Consider the following 20900-nt stretch of genomic DNA (forward strand, 5'->3'; position numbering starts at 1 on the left):
TGGGTGATTTATTTCTAAGATAGATTTGCAAACTCCTCTGTGGCTTGGCCAGACATTTTGTTTGAAGTTGCTCAAAAAAATAAATACGGATTATGTACATTATTGCTGCTGTGATCTAAAATCTATTTTTATGCTTTTCAATTTAAATGCTTTTAAACGTCAACATCTTAAACTGCAGGATTATTATTATTATTATTATTTGGTTAATTATCATAAGGCTCAGGGACAATTGTGATTTAATTCGAATAAATTTGAATGAATTTAACTAGAAAAAAACAAATCTAACATGTATGAAGATGGCTGTCCGCACTGCGTTCTTGGGTTTTAAAGCTTTAAAAACTTCAGCCGTCATAAAGCTGTGAGGCTGAGGCCCAAGCGTCGTCCTGCCCAACTGTCTTGTCCTATATATCAGTTTGTTATTGGAGGAAGATGGGCTGTTTCCTCTTGACGGGTTCGACATGCTGCGTAAACCCCTTGGCAGCCTGGCTCTTGTTCATTCAAGCAGTCTGATGCATTTGCCCACATGGCAGGTCGGCAGTGGCTTCTTTGAAGGATTCTCATTCTTCTCACCCGTGGACCATACAGTGGGCTGGAAGGTGCAGGGCCTGACCCGGTCACGTGGTGTGGACCCTCCAGAACCTCCACCCAGCAGTCTCCAGCCCCCTTGGGGCTTGGAGCACTTCCATGAAGCAGGAACCCCTCCAGCACACCCCAGTGGCATTGCTGCCTGTCCACTCCAATCACACAGCAGCGTGCACGCCTCCCCCAACCTCCCACCAACCTACCGGCTGAACGCAGATCCGACAGCTCCTTACGGGAGTACACCCGAGCTCCAGACCTGCACCCACTGCAGTGCTTTTAACTGATAGGAATGTAAACTCAATTCACCGGCTGAATTCAATGAACCTAGTTAACAAGTCTGCTTAAGAACGCGCCTGCGGACTTTAACCAGGAATTGAATTTCAACACATCTGAACCGATTTGAAAGGGAGACGCAGGCACAGAAGTGGACCTGAGACTAGTGTTCATGTGCACTCCAAGACTTGCACACACCCCAGGTGTTTGTGGGTATTGGCGTTACACGGGACGCGTCTCCCAATAATCATTTTCTTCTCAGTGAATCTTTGGGTTGGTGTCGCGTCAGCGCACGTTTCACCTCCCAAGCGCCTCCTGCTCTGCCGTTAAAAGACACTCCCAAAGCTACAAGACCTTAAAGTTCTTTTGTATGTTTCATCTGCTGCTGGAGATCCACCACGTTCCTGCCACGGCGTGTGCAGGCTTGGCCCTCCAGCCCTCGCACCCTTCAGCACATGTACTACACATCCAAAGCAGGCAATAACTTTCAATTTTAACTTTATTGTACATGATACACTCAGTTTGAATCTGGTTTTAGAATCATGCATGGCTTTTATGTTATGGAAAAATGAGATGTTATAAAAATGTGTTTTACCCATTCATAAATAGGTTATTAGACTAAAATATGTTCAGGCACATTTCTAAAGCGTGCAGGTGAGATTTTGACCCTGTTCGTCAGTGTTCAGCCACACACTGCTGTAGTTTCATTGGGTGAAATCTGTTTTTAGCAGTGTATATTTTGAGCAGACTCAATGAACATCTGAAAGACTTTTTGGAGAATTCTACCATTTTATATTAAATATTAATAAATAATAACAGTTACTGCTGTTACCACTGAATGATAAACTAGGAGCAGATGATAATAACAACCATCACATAAGTGCCAACAGTATTAGGCCTCAGGAGTTATAAGTTGGTGGGAAAACCTCAGTGTGTGAGTCTTTGCATGTTATGTCCTGGGTGTCATTTAGCTGGAATATCCTCCCACACTCTATCTTCTAAGACTATCTATCTTCTGTCTTCTAAGATTATCTTCTAAGACTTCTCTTCTAAGAGTGTGTGGCTTACACCAAGACCTACTTGAGCATTATGGCTGCAAGTCACGTCACGAAACACATTACAGGCTGTGAATGGCTAAAACAACAAATGTGCAAAATACGTGTGTGAAGGAACTTGGACTGCAGCTAAGTCCCGGTGGACCGGTTGACCCGTTTCCAGAACAGCGACATCGAAGGCTGATGACACACACACAAAAACACAAAATCTCTGTTGTCATTCTAATACCTCCAAATTGGGATATTACCCCTGGTTGTAGTCATTCTGAAACTTCCACACCCTAAAAGGGCCATGGAGTCATAATGCCCAATCCATCCATCCATCTATCCATCCATCCATCTATCCATCCATCCATCCATCCAACCATCCATCCATCCATCCATCCATCCAACCATCCATCCATCCACCCATCTTTCCTCTCTAGAAGACTTAGATGGCTGTGTGAGGGAGTGAACTGCACCTTGTTAGATGTTTAGTAATGCAGAGATCCATGGTGATTCAGCCATGTGCATTTCAGCCAATAACATTGCAGTGAATCACAGCATCCATGGCAACACCCCCCCCCCCCCCACCACTACCACCACCCACCCTGAGGCAGCAGATTAGCCCCCTGCTAATTTACCTCTTCACTGGGTATGCCATTAGTTCTCCACACACACAATAGACCCAAGGGTATGGCAATGGTCACAGAGGTCAAAGGGCATGAACTTTCCGTCACCATTAAATTGCCCTTCAGATGAAACAAATTCAGTCTAATGTTGGGGAATTAATAAATAAAGATGATCTTCCATGATGTGATGCAGGTTTTAACAGAAGGCCAAGCCCGTAGTCTGTGTAGCTGACATTAGAAAAACACTCCACTCTCAACTCACCCCATGTGTGCTATTATACGGAGGGGAGGGGCTATTCTGTCAAGGTCGGGGCTGTTCTTCTAACTCTGGTTGCTATTATCACATTGTAACGTTCTGCGTAGCGCAGAACAGGGAGACGGACACAAACGCGGAGGAGAGCGAGATTTATTAAAGGAAATTCCAGAGGCAGAGTCGAAATAGCAGGCATGGGTCACAACGGGCAGGCAGTCCAGACATGAAACGCGAACAGACATACTCAGACAGAATAACCAAACACGACGGGGAAACACGGAACAGGCAGGAATGCAGGCAGCGGAAACAATACTCACAACATGAACAACTGGATAGACAAAGCACAAGGCACGAAGTAGACAAAATCACGGATACTGGACTGGGGAAATACTGGGACTTTATACATAGAAACTAACTAGGGACAGGTGATGGCAATGACACTGGGGCGTGGCAACAAACAAGGAAACACGAAGACAAACGAGCAGGGTGGGACAAACAGGCAGGGAACACGGACATGAGGGAACCCAGAGTGACAGCTACGAGAGGGGGCGTTGCCCTACGTGACACACATGACCTTATTGATGTTTGAACCTAAGATGCGACATGTGCAGCTTTTGGGCACCTGACCTTGAAGCTTCGTACATGTCAAATGAGTTATCATATCTTTAAGACACTCTTGTTTTTATATTTTAATGACTGTTTGATAACTTCTATACACCATGGCTCATGTGACATCACACGTTACTTTGAGTTACAGGAGTTCCTTTGGTCATGTTTAGCTGAGGTAATAACTGCGCTTATTAGTCTGATTCCTAAATTAGTAACCATACGGCTTAGCGTTTAATGGCAGATGTAGTTAACGAACCCTGTTAAATAACACCATGGCCGTCTGTAACGTTTCTCGCGCTGCGCAGCGAGGAGACGGACACAAACGCTGAGAAGAGCGAGATTTATTACAGGGCATTCCATAATCATAGTCGAAGTAGCTGGCAGAGGTCACAACGGGAGAGCCATCCAGATTAGACAAGTAAATGGGCATTTCAAGACTGGACTCAACACAACGGGGAAACACGGAACGGGTAACAGAAACACAGAGCAGACTCACGTAAAACAGCGAACAGGGAGGAACAAAGCATAAGCCGACTGGTAGACAAAACAACCGACAACCAGACAGGGGAAATACAGGGACTATATGAACACGGAACTAAACTAGGGACAGGTGCTAACAATGATGACAGGAGCGGGACTAATGGGCAAGGAATAACAGAAAACACGAGGAACAGACATTGGAGTGACAGCGGGGAGAGGGGGGCGTAGCCCTACGTGACATTACTCCCCCTCAAAGCGTGCGAACCAGACTAGGACAGGACAGGGAACCATGGTACATGGCGAGGGACAGGAACAGCAGACACAGGACAGACCAGAGGGGCGGGACCGGGCAGAACAGGACATGGGACCTGGGGCATGGCAGGGACAAGCACTGATGTCTAACTAGTCGGCATGGTCCTATACTTAGAAGGAAAGCTGTTCGAATATCTCCACTTCCGTGTCTCCACCTCCTCGTTTGTTGCTCGGTAGCTGATGTCTTTCAAGCAACATGCAACAAAATCACATCAAACCCGATCAAACTACTTCCATCCTGGCTGACATTCATATATCGACAGTCGTCCGAGTCAACATCATCGATCTGTCCAAACAGCACAGGCCCATCAAGTATGTCTTAGTATTGTCATTAGCGATGCCAGTGTTTGTGCGTGGACCGAGTAATCTAAATACTGTACAGCAAACTCTGCAAACTTTGTTTTGCGGGAGAAATGATTAAAAAAAGCACGCGCTCAGTTTTGCCCCCCTTCCCTGGACGCTCGTGGGCACATTCTGTCGTCGCCCATTGAATCGACGGCAGATGGCACACGGGCTACCGGCCTCGCGCGGACTGTACCGAGCGCGTGTCCGTAGTTCGTTTCTCGCCACAGCATCTGTCACTGCAGTAAACGCAGCCAACAAAGCGCCACGATCTGAACGGTCCTTTGAGCACGTAGTCTCAAACTGGCAGTTCGATCAATCTGCTTTGTGCTTCTTCATTGCTACTGTGTGTGTGTGTGTGTGTGTGTGTGTGTGTGTGTGTGTGTGTGTGTGTGTGTGTGTGTGTGTGTGTGTGTGTGTGTGAGTGAGAGAGAGAGAGAGAGAGAGAGAGAGAGAGTGTGTGTGTGTGTGTGTGTGTGTGAGAGTGAGAGAGAGAGAGTGAGAGAGAGAGAGAGAGAGAGAGAGAGAGAGAGTGTGTGTGTGTGTGTGTGTGTGTGTGAGTGAGAGAGAGAGAGAGAGAGAGAGAGAGAGTGTGTGTGTGTGTGTGTGTGTGTGTGTGTGTGTGTGTGTGTGTGTGTGTGTGTGAATGAGGGAGATTGGATCGTGCTGTTCTAAGTGATACCAACCGTGAAGTGTCTCCGTTACTCAGTGTCCACCCGTATTATGTGCGCGCTCTTTCGCTAGCTAATGCACGTGACGGCTCCTTCCCGGGGCTGGCCCACACGTGCCCAGTCAGACCGGGATAATCTTCCTACACTCATGCCGGATTAAGTTATACAGGCTGCAGCCTGGGGCCTCACGATCAACAGGTAAACATGGTCATGTCTAGAAACCTCAGGAGTTGTGCCACCTGATGGTTTATCTAATGTGCATTGAGTATTTGAACGTCGCCACCTAGTGGGCACTAAGAAATTCACCGCCGTCTTTTGTTCTTTTTAGTTTTTAGCGTTTAACCTGTCATAAGTGCGTTACCTTTACAACAGATTTTTTAAATCAGGCATTTTTTCATAGAAATAAAGTTTTACCAAACACAGTTTTATCTGTGAATTTTTGGTCTTTCTTTTTTATTAGACTCCTTGGAACCAGGCATTGCTTGAAAATTGCTTAGCCTGGATACTTTGCGTTAAGGGCAATTTTTCTAAAAACAATATATATATATATACTCCGTAAACGCTATTGTTTCTAATGACCACAAGGTGGCGCAAGGGGCCCAACTAATGCACTGATATGAGCGATGACTAATACATTTGACTTGTACTGACAACTTTATAGCCTATTTAGACACTGACAATGAAACTCTGACCTGTTAATTACGTTACCAGGGGAAATATTTCAACTCCTCTGTATATAAAGTAAATCTTTATCCGAATGATACAGCTTTTTCCGTATAAACAGTATTTATCGAGTAATCATCGCCAAACATCCCCCCGCACCCTTGTAAGTGCTTTATCAAACCAAAATAGAGTTCGTTTACGAGCTTTGCCTTTTTCATTCTTTTTGTGCACAAGCAAGTGGAAGGCGAGCTCGCGCGCGCGGGGTTAAGGGCGTGAGGAGGGGCGGCGGGGCTTCAATTACCCGTACCATGGGGCGCCATGAGGTTGCTTGGCAACATATCTTATCAAGGATTCACAGCCAAATATTCCACCACCCATATTCGGGAGGGCTCGGCTGCTTCAGAGTTTTAACCCATCTGTACTAAAAGCTCAGAAAAAACATGTTTGCGAGAAAAGCAGCACAAGATGTCATTACGGTTTTACAACATCAGCCTAATAACAATATAACTAGCTGGTACTGTTGTCACTGTGAACAGTTATAAAAAAATAAGATAACTCGTTGTTAGACTAATAGAATAACCAGTGACAACTAGACTTCCGAAACGTAAACGTGCAAATGTCCTATAGGAGAAAGTGTCACGTGAAGAGAGTCTGATTTATAGTGTTGTTTCTGCTGTAACAGTCAAATTCACAGCGGGCTTGAGAAGGGTATATAAAATAATAGGCTTAAACTAATAGAATATGTCTAAATAATATAATGATATGTTGTAATAATGTTCTGATCTGAGGACGGGTCGGCAGGGTCAGGGTCAGTGGCAGGTGTGTGTGTGTGTGTGTGTGTGTGTGTGTGTGTGTGTGTGTGTGTGTGTGTGTGTGTGTGTGTGTGTGTGTGTGTGTGTGTGTGTGTGTGTGTGTGTGTGTGTCTTTAAATGGCGTATTGGAGCAGGCGGCGCGCGCCCTGTTCGGTGTTCCCGTTTGGAAAATTCAGTCGCGCAGAGCGCAGTGAGGAGCTACGCTCGAGCCACCGCAGCCATGGCAACGCCAGGTGAGAGGAAATGTCTTTTACCGCTACGACTTGCCAAAAGTAGACTTTTATACTCATTGTTGGGTTTTGATGTATCAACTATTTCAACTATTTTTTTATCATTTCAGAAGCCGAAACCCGCCAGAGACTGTTGCGGAACGTGAAGAAGGAGGTGGGTGTGAAAAATACACCAGCGCGTGTAAACACGGCGGCGCGAGCCTACACCTTAAACTATCACCACGTGACCCGTCGGGTGACTAAAGTCTCTTAAACGTGGTCGTTTCCAGAATGCATGCCCAGGTGCGCGTTGATCAAAGCGCAGGGTTTTTATGATCATCTGAACAGACGACGCGCTTAAGGAACAGCTACTTATTGGCGTTTGTTATGAATGGGTCTTAAATAACCTAGAATGCATTTCCTCCTGCCAAACATGGTGAAATATGGGCGTTATGCGCTCCGTACAAGTGGCCTGTTCCGCGAATGATCTGCGCTCTCTTGATTGCGCGTTGTGCAGCGATTGCTTCCTTTCCTGAACAGTTTCTTACCCAACCTTTTAGCATTTGATTCTTTCCCAAAGCGCTCTTGGAGTGTAGTATCTAGTCTTAAGAAGCGAATTTCTCTACCAATGTCAGATTATACGATGCGATGTCTTCAGATTTAAGACTAGTGGTCTTTGATTTCTTGGGTGGCTTCCATAAACCCTGTTATTAAATGTGACCCGACAACAGTTCATCATCCACTGCTGCACAGAAGGTCTGAAATACAATCATAAAAGATGAAGACGCGGTACTTCGTTTCAAAACACCGCGTTGCAAAATACGTTCAAGTACGATCGGCCATACGTTTACCTCGTTGATTTTATTAGTTCATGCTTTGAACTGCCTTTGTGATACCTCGTCGAGAGACAGGAAGTTGTGTGTAACTCTGAGTGTTGCCTTAATTTTCATCTTTCCTCAACTGGATGCTGATTGCTGGCTTAGTTGAAAGTGTGATCAACTTGCATTGTGCGCGTGCTTGTGTGCATATGTGCGTTTGCGTGCGTGCACGCGTATATGCAATTTAATTTTAATGAGTGAGTGATCAGCTGTCCCAACAATAACAGAAAAACATGAACATACTGAAAGAAGAAGAAATTATACTCTTTCTTTGTGTGTGCGTGTGTGCACGTGTGAGAGGGAGAGAGAGGAAGATGGAAAGGGAACACGTCTCTTTCTAGTTTGTATATGTGGCATTTGATATACATATTCATGTTCATATTCATATTTGATACACATATTCATGTTCTGGGATATGTGTCAAAGGTCTTCTGAATTCAATGCTCATGGAAACATCACTAGAGGAAATTAAACTATAGTTCACTGTAGTAAGATTTCAGGCATGCAAGAGACACTGGTCTATAAGATATGCATATAAGTTATGCAATTGAGGATTAAGTTGTGTGTGCATGTGTGTGTGTGTGGTGAAACATAAATGCTATAATCAGTCAATCATTCATTTTTCTGAAGTGTGACATCAGAAGATAAACAGAATGGATTATGTAACTTTATATATATCACTGATGAAGATTTCCCTACAATATCTCATATTTTTTACACCACTCTTTCTCTTCTGTCTCTCTGTTTCCCATTCTTCTTCTCCCCTCTCTCTCTCATTTTCTCTTTTTTTCAATCACTCTTTGCCTCTTGCTCTCTGCCTTGCTTTTTCTCTCTATTTCAATCTCTCCCTCTCCCCACCTCCCTCCCTCTTCTTCTCTCTCACTCCCTGTCTCCCCCCTCTCTCTCCCCTGCCTCCCTCCCTCTCTCACTCTCTCCCCCACCTGCATCCCTCTCTCTCTATCTCTCTCCCCCTCTCAATTCTTCTCTCTCTTTATCCCTTCCCCCGTCTCTGTAAAGATGACTGATGCTTATTTATGATCAGTTCATTTTCAGAGTGCGACATCGTAGATCTACTCCGTGCGTCTCTCCCTCCTGGCACACGGAAGCCACCCCAGGGGAGGGGGGTGGGGTGGGGCGGGGAGAGGGGACCGACCCTGGCGGGGGACCGGCTGCTGGCTGGAAACAGCCCAGTTGGGACTCATAAATCCCGGGCCCTGTTCCACCTCATGTTCCCTCTGAGCTCAGCTGGAGGGTGACTGTGTCTCCCTGTTGCCTTCCCACGCAGTGCCCCCGCGCTCAGAAGCAGGCAGTGGCCCCGTGCCCCGTCACACCTCTCCAATCATTTCCCTTGGCTAAAAGGAAACAAAAAAGTTGACCTCCACTTGGGGCACACGCCCCCTTCCTGACATTCTGTTCCTGTGCCACTGTCCGATGTACATGACATGAGCTGCAGTGGCGGGGTCCAGTCACCACCTCTCCATGTAGTGCCCCTAATGAGAACTCATCCTAGGTTCCCATCACTGATGGTGCAGGCTGGCGGTCTGGATGGGAGCCATACTTACCTGTTGGCTGTAGCCCTCACAGATCAGGCTTCTCTCTGGATCTTCCTCTCTCTGCTTTTCTGATCAATCGGTCTAGTGCTGGGTTTGATTATTATGCCTGTGGCTTGAAGTGCTTGGCTGCATTGCTTGGGGCTGTTTACACAGGCCTCACCCTCTCTCTCTCGCGCTCTCTTTCATCCTCTCTCTCTCTCTCTGTCTCTCCCCTTACACACACACACATCTGTGTTGACACAGAGTAAGAGGCGTGTACGCAGAGTGCCTGGACACACACCAGGCCGCAGCTCGGTGTGTGTTTGCTTTGGCCTGTGAGCTGCCTTTCCTTACAGTGACCTGAGGTCACGCTATCAGAAACGACCTTACTGGATGGACAGGTTTTCACCTCACATACCAATTATAATAAATTACAGTAGCCAAAGGTTCCCAGGCTCACACACACACACACACACACACACACACACACGACACACACACACACACACACACACACATTTACGCACACACCGAGTGCTGCTTTCCTGAGAGAAATAATAAACCTCACAACTGTCTGAATTACACAACCATCGGAGGTTTTCCTCCTTTGTAGACTGTAGGTTCAGCTGACTGGAAATCCAGCCTCCAGTGTTTAATTAAAGTCCAATAAAGATGTCGTTATGGCTGCATCTAATTTCCACCAAAGTATGTCAGAAGCAGGGTCACGTGACCTCTCAGGCTTATCCTCACACGTGTTTAATGAGTGCCACGGCAAAAGTAAAATCCTCAGCATACGTGACAAAGCTGAAGTTTCAAGCACATAAAACCAGAGGAACGGCCTCCTCCAATCCAGGTCACACGTGACTGAGTTCTGACACCACACCGAGGCTGGAGGTGACAAAACATGACCGACCAAGGGTTCAAGGGTTCAAGGGTTCAAGGGTTCGAGGGTTCGAGGGTTCGAGGGTTCTCTTGCGAACTCCACTTATTTGCACCTACAGGACAGTGCTCTGTGTACATCTCTGTGGATACACCCTGGTGAGGTCCAGCTCTGATTTCTCACTAGCGCCCTCCAGAGGAGGTCCTACATCAGTGTTCTTCCCTTAATCACTTTTGATGCTGCTGTTTTTGTCTCTCTCCAAGCCTTAATTACTTTGCGCTGATAAGATTTGTCTCGAATTTAGTTCCTGCTTTGCCGGCAGGCCAAAAGAAAGATAACACGTTTTGTCAGCGGGAGAATAAAAAGATGTCGTGCTCTCGCAATGAGAGACAAATGAGACGTGAAGCCCATGTGCGGCTCAAGCTGTAACCCACTCCTCATCATCTCACCACGTCATTCTTTCTTAAAGATCAGCGTGTACCTGTGACAATTGTGCAGTCACAATAGCCATGGGAAGACTGGCTCCTCCAATCCCATGATGCATCCCTGTGATCCAGGGAATCGACTGGGATCTGGGAGAAAAGGGTAGATGGATCTGGTCATTGTGCTGTGTGAGTGGTACTTTACTAGGCTCTCAGACAGGTAGATGATGGCAGTGAAGCCTTCCAGGGCAGTTCTGTACATGCCAGATGTTTTACCTTCACACAGCCCTGCATGCACATGTTCTGCAGTAATTTCCCGGCCCCAGTTGCAGACGGCCCGTCTGTGTGTGTGTAATGGCTCCATAATGGGGATTTCCAGATGCCCTCTGCTCTGAAACGCTTCTCACCAGTGGGTCTGTGCTTGCAGAATCATTTAGTCCATGCTGCATTGCTCAGATTATGTAGCTCAGAGATGCTACTCTTCTGAAATGTCTTGCTAATGTTAATGTGATTCCCTTGGCTGACATGTAAAACCCAGTATTAATAATGATGGAAACCTAACAGGAAACCAACTTGTTGATTTAAAAATGCTACAGACTTTGAGAAAAACTGATAGTTGATAGATCAGTTGTGTCTGTTAGTGGTGGAAGTGTGGCGTGAACTAAGCTATATTACTCTATATATATTACTCTACACTACTCTGTATTTCACTACACTACATTATACCATTCTACACTACTGTATATTTCACTACACTACATCACCCCACTCTACAGTACTCTATCCTACTCTACACTACTCTATATTACACTATAATACACTACTCCACCCTACTCTGTATTTCACTACACTACATTATACCATTCTACACTACTGTATATTTCACTACACTACATCACCCCACTCTACAGTACTCTATCCTACTCTACACTACTCTATATTACACTATAATACACTACTCCACCCTACTCTACAATACTCCACACTACTCTACATTACTCTACACTACTCTACATTATGTTACTCTATATTACTTTACATTACACTACTCTACATACACTACTCTACATTATACTATTCTACATTGTTATTCTATATTACTCTATATTACAATACTCTACATTACACTACTCTACATAACTCCATTACACTATTCAGCATTACACTACTCTACATTACTCTACATAACTCTACATTACACTGCTCTGCATTACAGTTCTCTACATTACTCTACACTACTCTACATTACACTACTCTGCATTACACTACTCTACATTGTTACTCTATATTACTTTATATTACAATACTCTACATTACACTACTCTACATAACTCTACACTATACTACTCTACATAACTCTACATTACACTACATTACGCTACATAAGTGTTATGTAGCGTAGTGTAGAGTAATGTAGAGTAGTGTAATTAGTGTAAACTACATTGTTACTCTATATTACTTTATATTACAATAGTCTACATTACACTACTCTACATAACTCTACACTACTCTACATAACTCTACATTACACTACTCTGCATTACACTACTCTACATTGTTACTCTATATTACTCTATATTAAAATACTCTACATTACAATATTCTACATAACTCTACATTAAACTACTCTGCATTACACTACTCTACATTACACTACGCTACATAACACTACTGTACATTACACTACTCTACACTACATTACACTACACTGCTGTATATTACTCTACACTATTCCACATTACCCCGCATTACTCCAAACTGATCCACACTGTCACACTCATGCCTTGTCTCAGAAGCTCTTCTTGGCCAGAATCCCACCGTTGAAAATATGATTGTTCGGGCGTGAGTACATTAGTCAAATTGAGAGCCTTTCTCATTACAGATATCCCATTGTGCACTAATACAGCCTTCACAAGACCCATCATTGTGCAGGTCACCATGACAAATAACACTGCAAAATCAGCTTCCCTCACACAGCAGTTTTCATGCCTTCCAGCTGCTATCTGCATAATCTGGACTGCTGGGTTATTGATCTGTTATTAAGCAGACAGCAGCTGTGGTTCTTGGAGGATATAGTGTTGGGCAGCACCATGAGAGCACTGTGAGAGCACCGTGAGTTTCCCACTGAATGGTAAGAAGCCCTGTGGGTGAAGTGAGGGTCTGTTGGGTAATTTTTCAGTGACCCCTCACATATGACCACTTACAACATCTTGCACCTCACACTTTACTCCTCGTTAATCTCCTCGTTAAGCATTTCATTAAATTAATGCCAATTAGGAACCGAATGGAGCTGAACTCTTGATTAGCAAAGCTACTGTTTCCTGAGCAGAGAGTGGTGTCTCTCGGTTGACTGCACTGTTAAACAAAGCTGTTATGGGATGTGCTGCTAAGTTATGCTAAGTTGATATATATACAGCAAGAGTCATTTGAGTTGTTATTCTCTGATCGAGTTATGGTGAAGAGTTGGGGTGAGGTATTTTAATTACCGTGAGCTGTGAAAACACACACACACACACAAACACACACACACACACACACACACACACACACACACACACACACACACACTAACACTGCCTTTTTCGGCACAGACCAGTTTCTCACACTCTCTGTAGCTAAGGCTGGACCAGGCAGTGTGTGATTCTCACTTACTAGCCCTGCTTAGTGCAACATCACAAACACACACACACACACACACACACACACACACACACACACACACACACACACACACACACACTCACACACACTCACACACACACACACACACACACACACACACACATGTCCAGAAACAGCGAGTGATCTGGCCAGCTCTCACCAGGATGCGAGACATGTTGCGACGCATGCTGTTTCCATGGAAACCTTTGTCATGGTTCCGAGACGTCAGCGACTACAGAATCACAGGAGAACTGGACTTTTGCTTTCTCACACACACACACACACACACACACACACACACACACACACACACACACACACACACACACACACACACACACACATACACACACATACACACACACACACACACACACCACACACACACACACATACACACACACACACACACATGCACACACACATTTGCTCTCTGGTTTTAATGGAAACTTTGCTCCAGAATACCAACATCTCTGCTCTTGAATCAGTCACTGGAGGCCAGTATACGTTTAAGAGCGTGTGCATGTGCACTTACAGGTTTGGTCTTCTGCTGTTCAAGCAGGCGGTCCCAGAGTCTCCAGTCCAGCACTCAGACCCCGCCTCTTCCTCCTCCTGCCCCATGCACTTCCTGTTTATTCTCCACCATCATTGGCTGGTAGGATCATAGAGGATGGCCTGTGCTGAGGTTTCATTGATGCTGCCCCCCTTGATAGCGCTCGATAATGACCATTCAACCGTCTCAACACCTGTCTTGCCTTACTGTCCCAGTAGTTCCTGTGCACTTGTGCGCTTGTGTGTTTGAGTGTGCACACATATCCTGAGAGTGTTTTTAGTTGTCTTCTTTTCAGTCTATGTGGCAAGTCATGCTGTGTTTCAGTGGGCGAACAATTCAGCCGCCACCTTCACCCCAGTGTTTGAAAGGCTGCATGTCTGGTCTGATGGGAGCCCTCTCCTCCTCTCCTCTCCTCCTATCTCCTCCTCTCTTCTCCACTCCTCTCCTCTCCTCCTCTCCTTCTCTCCTCTCCTCTCCTCCTATCCCCTCCTCTCCTCTCCTCTCCTCCTCTTGTATAACGGCTCATAGATCAGGTTTCTGGCTCCCTCCTCCTTTATCTGTCAGTTTATGGTCTTTCTGGTTTGGTTTATTCTGTTTTAAAATTATGACCTTGAAGTAAGTAGCATTTTAAAATGTTAAATAACTTGCTAGTCTAAGTTGTTTCTTTACAATTAATTGTCTTTTGCCTGTAGACTTCTGCTGACATTTCTGAGGACTCAATACAAAGTGTCCCAAAAGAAAATATAAAAAAATAAAAGATGACAACCATCTTAAAAAGTTAGGACTGATTCTTTCACACACACACATACACCCACACGCACACACACACACTCACATGCACACACACACACACACACACACACACACACACACACACACACACAACACACACACACACACACACACACACACACACACACACACACACACAAGCTGTTCACAAGCACAAGCATCAGACTGGTACATTTCCAACATATTTCTTCCTTAATCTGAGTCAGCAGTGCGTGCGCACACTGGTTCTTCTTCTGGTGTTTTCAGCGCCGTTATTCCACTCTCAGTGACCTCATCACGCCCATCAGTGACCTCATCACGCCCATCAGTGACCTCATCACGCCCATCAGGCAGGCTGCTTGACTCCTGCCTGGAACACACTCTGCCTTCCCCATTTAAGCTCCAATCAGGGGTGTCACAAACCAGCTTTTAGCCCTTCAGGAGCCTGTCACGTTGCCATGGGTGTGGAGTCGCTCTCTGTGGCCTACCTGCGAGTGCCCTTATTGTGAGTGCCCTAGCTGTGAGTCGCCTCCGTGACGTTTTCTCGCGGTGGACGTCTGTGGAATTCAAACACTTGGATCCACTTCCTCATGCGGAGGTGGAAGGTCTCTGAAGGTTTGCAGTTGGGTTCCTCTCATGGGCTCCGCCCCCCTCGACCCCATCCCCACGGATGAGGATGACACGCTCGTGTGGACAGGTTGCCCTGGCGATGGCCTTCTTTTTCCAACTTGATCCCGTAGCCCTTGTCTCCTCAGGGGCTGCTAGAACTGTGACCTGCTCTGTGTTGCAGCAGGAGCGGGTTTATGTGTGGCAGCATAAATCCACTTCTGCTTTGAAAAGCAGAGCAAGATCTTTAGTGGCAACAAGGTTGATCTTTACAGAAGCCAGATATTTACAGGAGACGGCCAAACTTTACAGACCTGCCTAGAATGCCTCCCTTTCAACCAATTATGAAGTGAAACCGTTAGCAACCAATTCCCACCGTGCAGGAAGTGGTTTATGATAGTAATACTTTCCGCAACAGACTACAGCACAGTGTAGTGTTCGATTAGAGGGAAAACACATGACACAACAAACTACCCATCATAAAGGTAGGAACCTGTGTTGGTCATGTATGATGAGTCTTGATTGTGTGTGTTGACCAGGACTGATCACATATGTTGATTGTGTGTGTTGATCAGTGTTAACTCGGACATAGCTTCATCCAAGGTCAGTATCTTGACCTTTATCTTGACCTTTAGAGCACAGTTGTAGAAGATTAAAAGTTGAGACCTTTTGCTGAGAGATTGACCCCTCCACTTCAGAAATCTCTGATGTACCTCTATGTGTGTTTCGAATAGTAATTCCCAAATTTTCTTGTTTTTCCATGAATCCCCAGCTCTATGCTCCTCCCCCTCTCCCTCCCCTCCCCCAGGCCCCTCCCCGAGTTCCAGGCTCCACCCCTCACTCCGAGCTAGTGGAGACCTGGTGTTCTCTACACCTTCGCAGCAGCAATGCCATTGACTACCTCCTGCTGCTTGGACTCTTCAATAATAGATCCAGCCTGGGGGTTTGAGACCATGCCGCCCGAGTCCTCACACACGCCTTGGTATTCACAAGACCAATAAATCCCAGTCACGCACACCGGGGTAAATTTGTCTGAGTCGGGGGGGGGGGGGGGGGGGGGGGGGGGGAGACAGGAGGCAGATAGCAGCCATGAAGAATAAGCTTGCATGAACCCTTTAGGATTATGTGTTTCGAAATGAGCCAGATGAGATAGGAGCTGTTCGGTGAACCTTTTCTGCTTTTTTTTTTTTTTTTTTCAGTTATTCCAAACAAATTTGAAAAAAAACCCAGCTGATGGGAAGCTGTGTTCACTGCTCATGGTTAAGCGGTGAGACAGGCGGGTCTGTCCAGGTATTAAATGGGTCATCAAAAAGTGTCGGCCCACTCCCTAAGGGCATGTGAGAGGAGAGCATGCTGGGAAATGACCCCGCATGGTTGCACACCCCCTCATGTCATGCCTCTGGGGGCACATGGAGTCAAAGGTCACGTCAGGGCCTGATGGTGGTGCTCATGGAGACTGTCCAGCGCTTCATGGAGATCGAATGTCTGTGGGGGAGGAGATCAATGCAATGACAGGATTACTGAGATTAAACTATTTTTGTCTGCCTGGCATTTGTGATATCTTAGAACACTAGGGCAAGAGTTTAGATTCAGCCTACAGACGTCTGAGGCATTATTACCTGTGAGAAAAAGCACCAGGAAACTCCCTGTGTGTGTGTGTGTGTGTGTGTGTGTGTGTGTGTGTGTGTCTTTTTTTGTTTCGTACGTCATTACTCTCCATCCCCCGGTGCTTTGATGCTTGTGTAATCTAGCAGCAAGGAAAAACACACATCCACAGGAAATTAGCAGTGGCCCCACAGGGGGCCAATCAGCAGCTGCCCTCTCAGCCAGCCAATCAGCAGGGTAATCGCTTTCACAGCCAGGCACCACTGTGCTGCAGGCACAGGAGTGTGTGTGTGTGTGTGTGTGTGTGTGTGTGTGTGTGTGTGTGTGTGGGCACAGGCGTGGGTGCAGATGGCAGGATTCGGAGGCCACCAGCAGGGGGGGGTAATAGAAGGCAGAAATGCTCCAAATGGTTTAGTGGAGTTTAGCTGAGCTACTGTGTCCCCTCCTCTCACCACCTTTCTCCTTGCCTTAATAAGCTCTCTCTCTCTCCCGCTCACTCTCTCTCTCTCTCCCTCTCTCCCTCTCTCTCTCTCTCTCTCTCTCTCTCTCTCTCTCTCTCTCTCTCTCTCTCTCTCTCTAAAGAGTTTTTGGACAGGTGTGAATGCCCTGTGCCATTTACTAGACATTTGCTTTATTAGTCTTTGCATCTGTGCAAAACACTTTGTAAGTCGCTCTGGATAAGAGCGTCTGCTAAATGCCGTAAATTTAAATATAAATGTTTGTACTGCTGTGTGTGTGTGTGTGTGTGTGTGTGTGTGTGTGTGTATGTGTGTGTGTGTGTGTGTGTGTGTTCATCACAGGTCAAGCAAATCATGGAGGAAGCAGTGACACGGAAGTTTGTTCATGAAGACAGTAGCCACATCGTGTCCTTCTGTGGTGAGTAGAAGATACGTCTCCACTCTTCAGTACAAACGTGAGACTACATTACCACGTAGACTCTGGAGGCTTCTGCGCCTCAGAAGGACTTATGGAGTCTACGCGCATCAATACGCAGACTAATATATGGTGTGTTGTGACAAACACCTTTATCTCTGCTTTATGGTCTGTGTAATGTGTGTGTGCGTGTGTGTGTGAAGTGTATGTGTATGATGGGAGGATTGTGGGAGGTGGGATAATTCATAAGCAGGTACACACACATATATACACACACACACACACACACACACACACACAAGCATCTGTTGCGTGGTACTTTTAGAAGGTTCCTCTAACAGCCCTGAAGAAAGCAGGCTTTCACGACGGAGACGGAGCATCCGTGTGTATCAGCACTGAAGGTGTCTGAGTGTGAAAGAGCTTTTGTTGTTGGTCTGGTCCTGCTTTTATTTACCTGCTGTTTCTGTTTACTAAATGTTAGAGGTAGGCAACATGACATGATCACAGAACACCCAATCTCTTGATCTCTCCTATTTTCTCATTTTCTCTCTCTGTCTCTCTGTGTCTCGCTCTTTGAGATAAGGAGACGCTGGTCATGTTTGCAGTACATTCGTTTGTGTTTCATCAGGCGCTGGTGAAAGATGTGTGGAGGAAGGTCAACATTGAGTAGAGAGGAGAGAGGATGAGGAAGATGAGGAAGAGGAAAGAGCCACAGAAGGAGAGAGAGAGGGAGGGACAGAGACAAGGAGAGCGGGAGAAAAGTAGGGCAGAGGCCAGGAGTTGGGCAGGCCAGATTAAAATGTGTGGTGATTAAAGGGTTAAAGATCTGGACCTCTCTGGAGAAGGTGCTCTGAAGAACCAACACACACACACACACACACAAACACACACACACACACACACACACAGGACTGGCATGTGAGTGTTAGGACAAGCGTGTCATGACGTCGCAGTTCACAGTGATCATCATGTCCTAATAATAAACTCCCTTGCTAACACACCGTGTTAATACCAACCTGGCGTTAAGTGTCGCTTGGGGGTTCGAGCGTCGAGGAGCCACTCGTGGGCGCATCGAATCTGCGGAGCGAACCCGCAGCCGCCTGCTAACACGCTCACTGTAGCGCTTGTTAGCGCCAACATCCACAGGCAGTGGGAGGAGGAGCTAGTTACAGTTTACACGTAGCACTTTTGAAGACACTGGGTTGAAGGTGGGCGGGGCTACATATTGCTTTTGATGGTATTGGTTGAAGATGGACGGGACTTCAGAGCACTTTTGATGGGATTGGTTGAAGGTGGGCGGGGCTAGTGTTGCTGAAACTGCAAGTACCAGGATGTGGAACAGCAGTGGCCTAACCAAAGTAGAGCCCTCCTCTCCTGCCCTCACTACACGACTGATACGCTGAAGTAAATGCAGTGTTCCTTTATTTAACCCGCCTGGTGCGTGCGCCTCCCCCACCACGAACACATTTGTTCAGTAAACACTTTTTTTTAAATGTCACACTGGCTACAATTACAGCAAGGGGGCTTGGATCAGCGACAATGTGTGTGTGTGTGTGTGCGTGTGTCTGTGTATCTCTCTCTCTCTTTCCAAGCAGTGTTTCAGGGGAGTGTGTTGTTTGTATCAACTCTGTATCAAATGCTTTTTCTTCTCCTCTCCACTCTCATTCCTCTCTCGTGTTCTCTCTTCACCTCGTCTCCTCCCCTGTTCTCTCACTCTATTCCTGCAGCTGAGACATGCATTAAGGACTCAAAAGAGCATGAGGAGTTCCTCTGGTACAAAGCCATTTTGAAGACGTGGCCATTTTTATGTTTCTCAGTGTAATACAGATTCCTCTTGGAACAAACCATTACATTAAATTACATTTAGACTTACTTTCATTTTCAATATAAAAGAACACAACAGGAACTTGGCATGGTGAAAGCTTACAGGAAAAGTAAAGCTACAATTCAGACAGCTGTTTATTATCCTGTACATACAGCACCAGACACTTAACACGTCTCACAGGAAAAGGGTCTTCTTGGTCCTTTTCCAGGGGGACAAACAGAACGTCCCAAATAGCACTAGCTATCGTACACCGGTACTGACTCTAGCTTCCACGTTTCCGATGTAACTTTCTTTGCCGCAGTCAGACAGTTGGACCAGACGGTAATGAGACGTGTGTCCACCTCAGTGATGACTCACCTCGGCTCATTTTCTCTACCAACGCTCTGTCCTCGTTCACGATGTTTCAGGGTCACGTCGTCCGACATAACGTCCTGTGTTTGGTGCCTCTAATTCACACTGTGTTCACACTTCAGAGGAAATACATCGGAGATTGTTTGGAAGTGAAGCGAGTCTGATTTGCTCTATGGGCCTCAGGCAGCATTTTTGCTCTAACAGAGCGCCAGAGTTTGGTTGGGTCGAACCATACATCCATCTATTATCTGAACCGCTTAATCCCGCTAGTCAGGGGCTGGAGCCAATCCCAACATCTCCGGACGAAGGCAGGGTACACCATGGGCAGGTCGCCAGTCCACCACATGGCCAACACACACGCACGCACTCACACCTACGGGCAATTTAGCATGATCAATCAACCTAACACGCATGTCTTTGGACTGTGGGAGGAAACCCGGAGGAAACCCACACAGGCACAGGGAGAACATGCAAACTCCACACAGAGCAGCCCAGACCGAGAATCGAACCCAGACCACCTTGCTGTGAGGCGACAGTGCTAACCACCACACCACCGTGCCGCCCTGGGTCAAACCAAAGCTAACCAAATCAAACCAGATCCGAAAACACCCAGAGAAACAGAATTGGTCCAAAGCCATCAGCAGGTCTGTTCTTGAAGTATTATACATTAGGACCAGACAGCAGCTCTGATTCTATACTGGGGCACGTGGGAAATGTAGTCCTCAGCTGCCAGTGGAGCCGGTGTGGTCCTGCGCCCTGGGGCTCTGAATGCTCATATGACAGTAGTGGACACACGTAATGGAGGAGGAAAGCACCCCCTGCGGTGGGTATGTTTTCGGCCCCGGAAGGTTCCGTGGGTTTCTGGAGCTTTCCGCCACTTTAACACCACAGCGGCCAGTGCCTCGGGCCAGCGGGGGCAGGAGGGGGGGGGGGGGGGGGCTGCGTGTCGCCACGGTAACGCATGCTGTAGCAGCCATTAGCACTGTCAGTGGGGCTGCATTTTTTATAAGTGGCACTACCGTGGCCCAACGCACACACACACACACACACGCGCGCACGCACACACACACA

General features: G+C 46.5%; 1 protein-coding gene across 4 annotated transcripts in view; it reads left to right on the forward strand.

Annotated features, from left to right (window-relative positions):
- The first annotated feature begins 6778 nt into the window (after nt 1-6778).
- Nucleotides 6779-20900, forward strand: part of sgsm1a (small G protein signaling modulator 1a) — a 40495-nt gene continuing 26373 nt past the window's right edge. For all 4 annotated transcript variants that reach the window (XM_076999120.1, XM_076999121.1, XM_076999122.1 and 1 more), the window contains exons 1-3: nt 6779-6896; nt 7004-7047; nt 17581-17656. In XM_076999120.1, coding sequence (XP_076855235.1) covers nt 6884-6896; nt 7004-7047; nt 17581-17656 — 133 coding nt within the window. In that variant the 5' untranslated portion in view covers nt 6779-6883. The remainder of the gene's footprint in view (nt 6897-7003; nt 7048-17580; nt 17657-20900) is intronic.

Source organism: Brachyhypopomus gauderio, chromosome 3, assembly GCF_052324685.1.
Source record: "Brachyhypopomus gauderio isolate BG-103 chromosome 3, BGAUD_0.2, whole genome shotgun sequence".
In the NCBI taxonomy this organism is placed as follows: domain Eukaryota; kingdom Metazoa; phylum Chordata; class Actinopteri; order Gymnotiformes; family Hypopomidae; genus Brachyhypopomus; species Brachyhypopomus gauderio.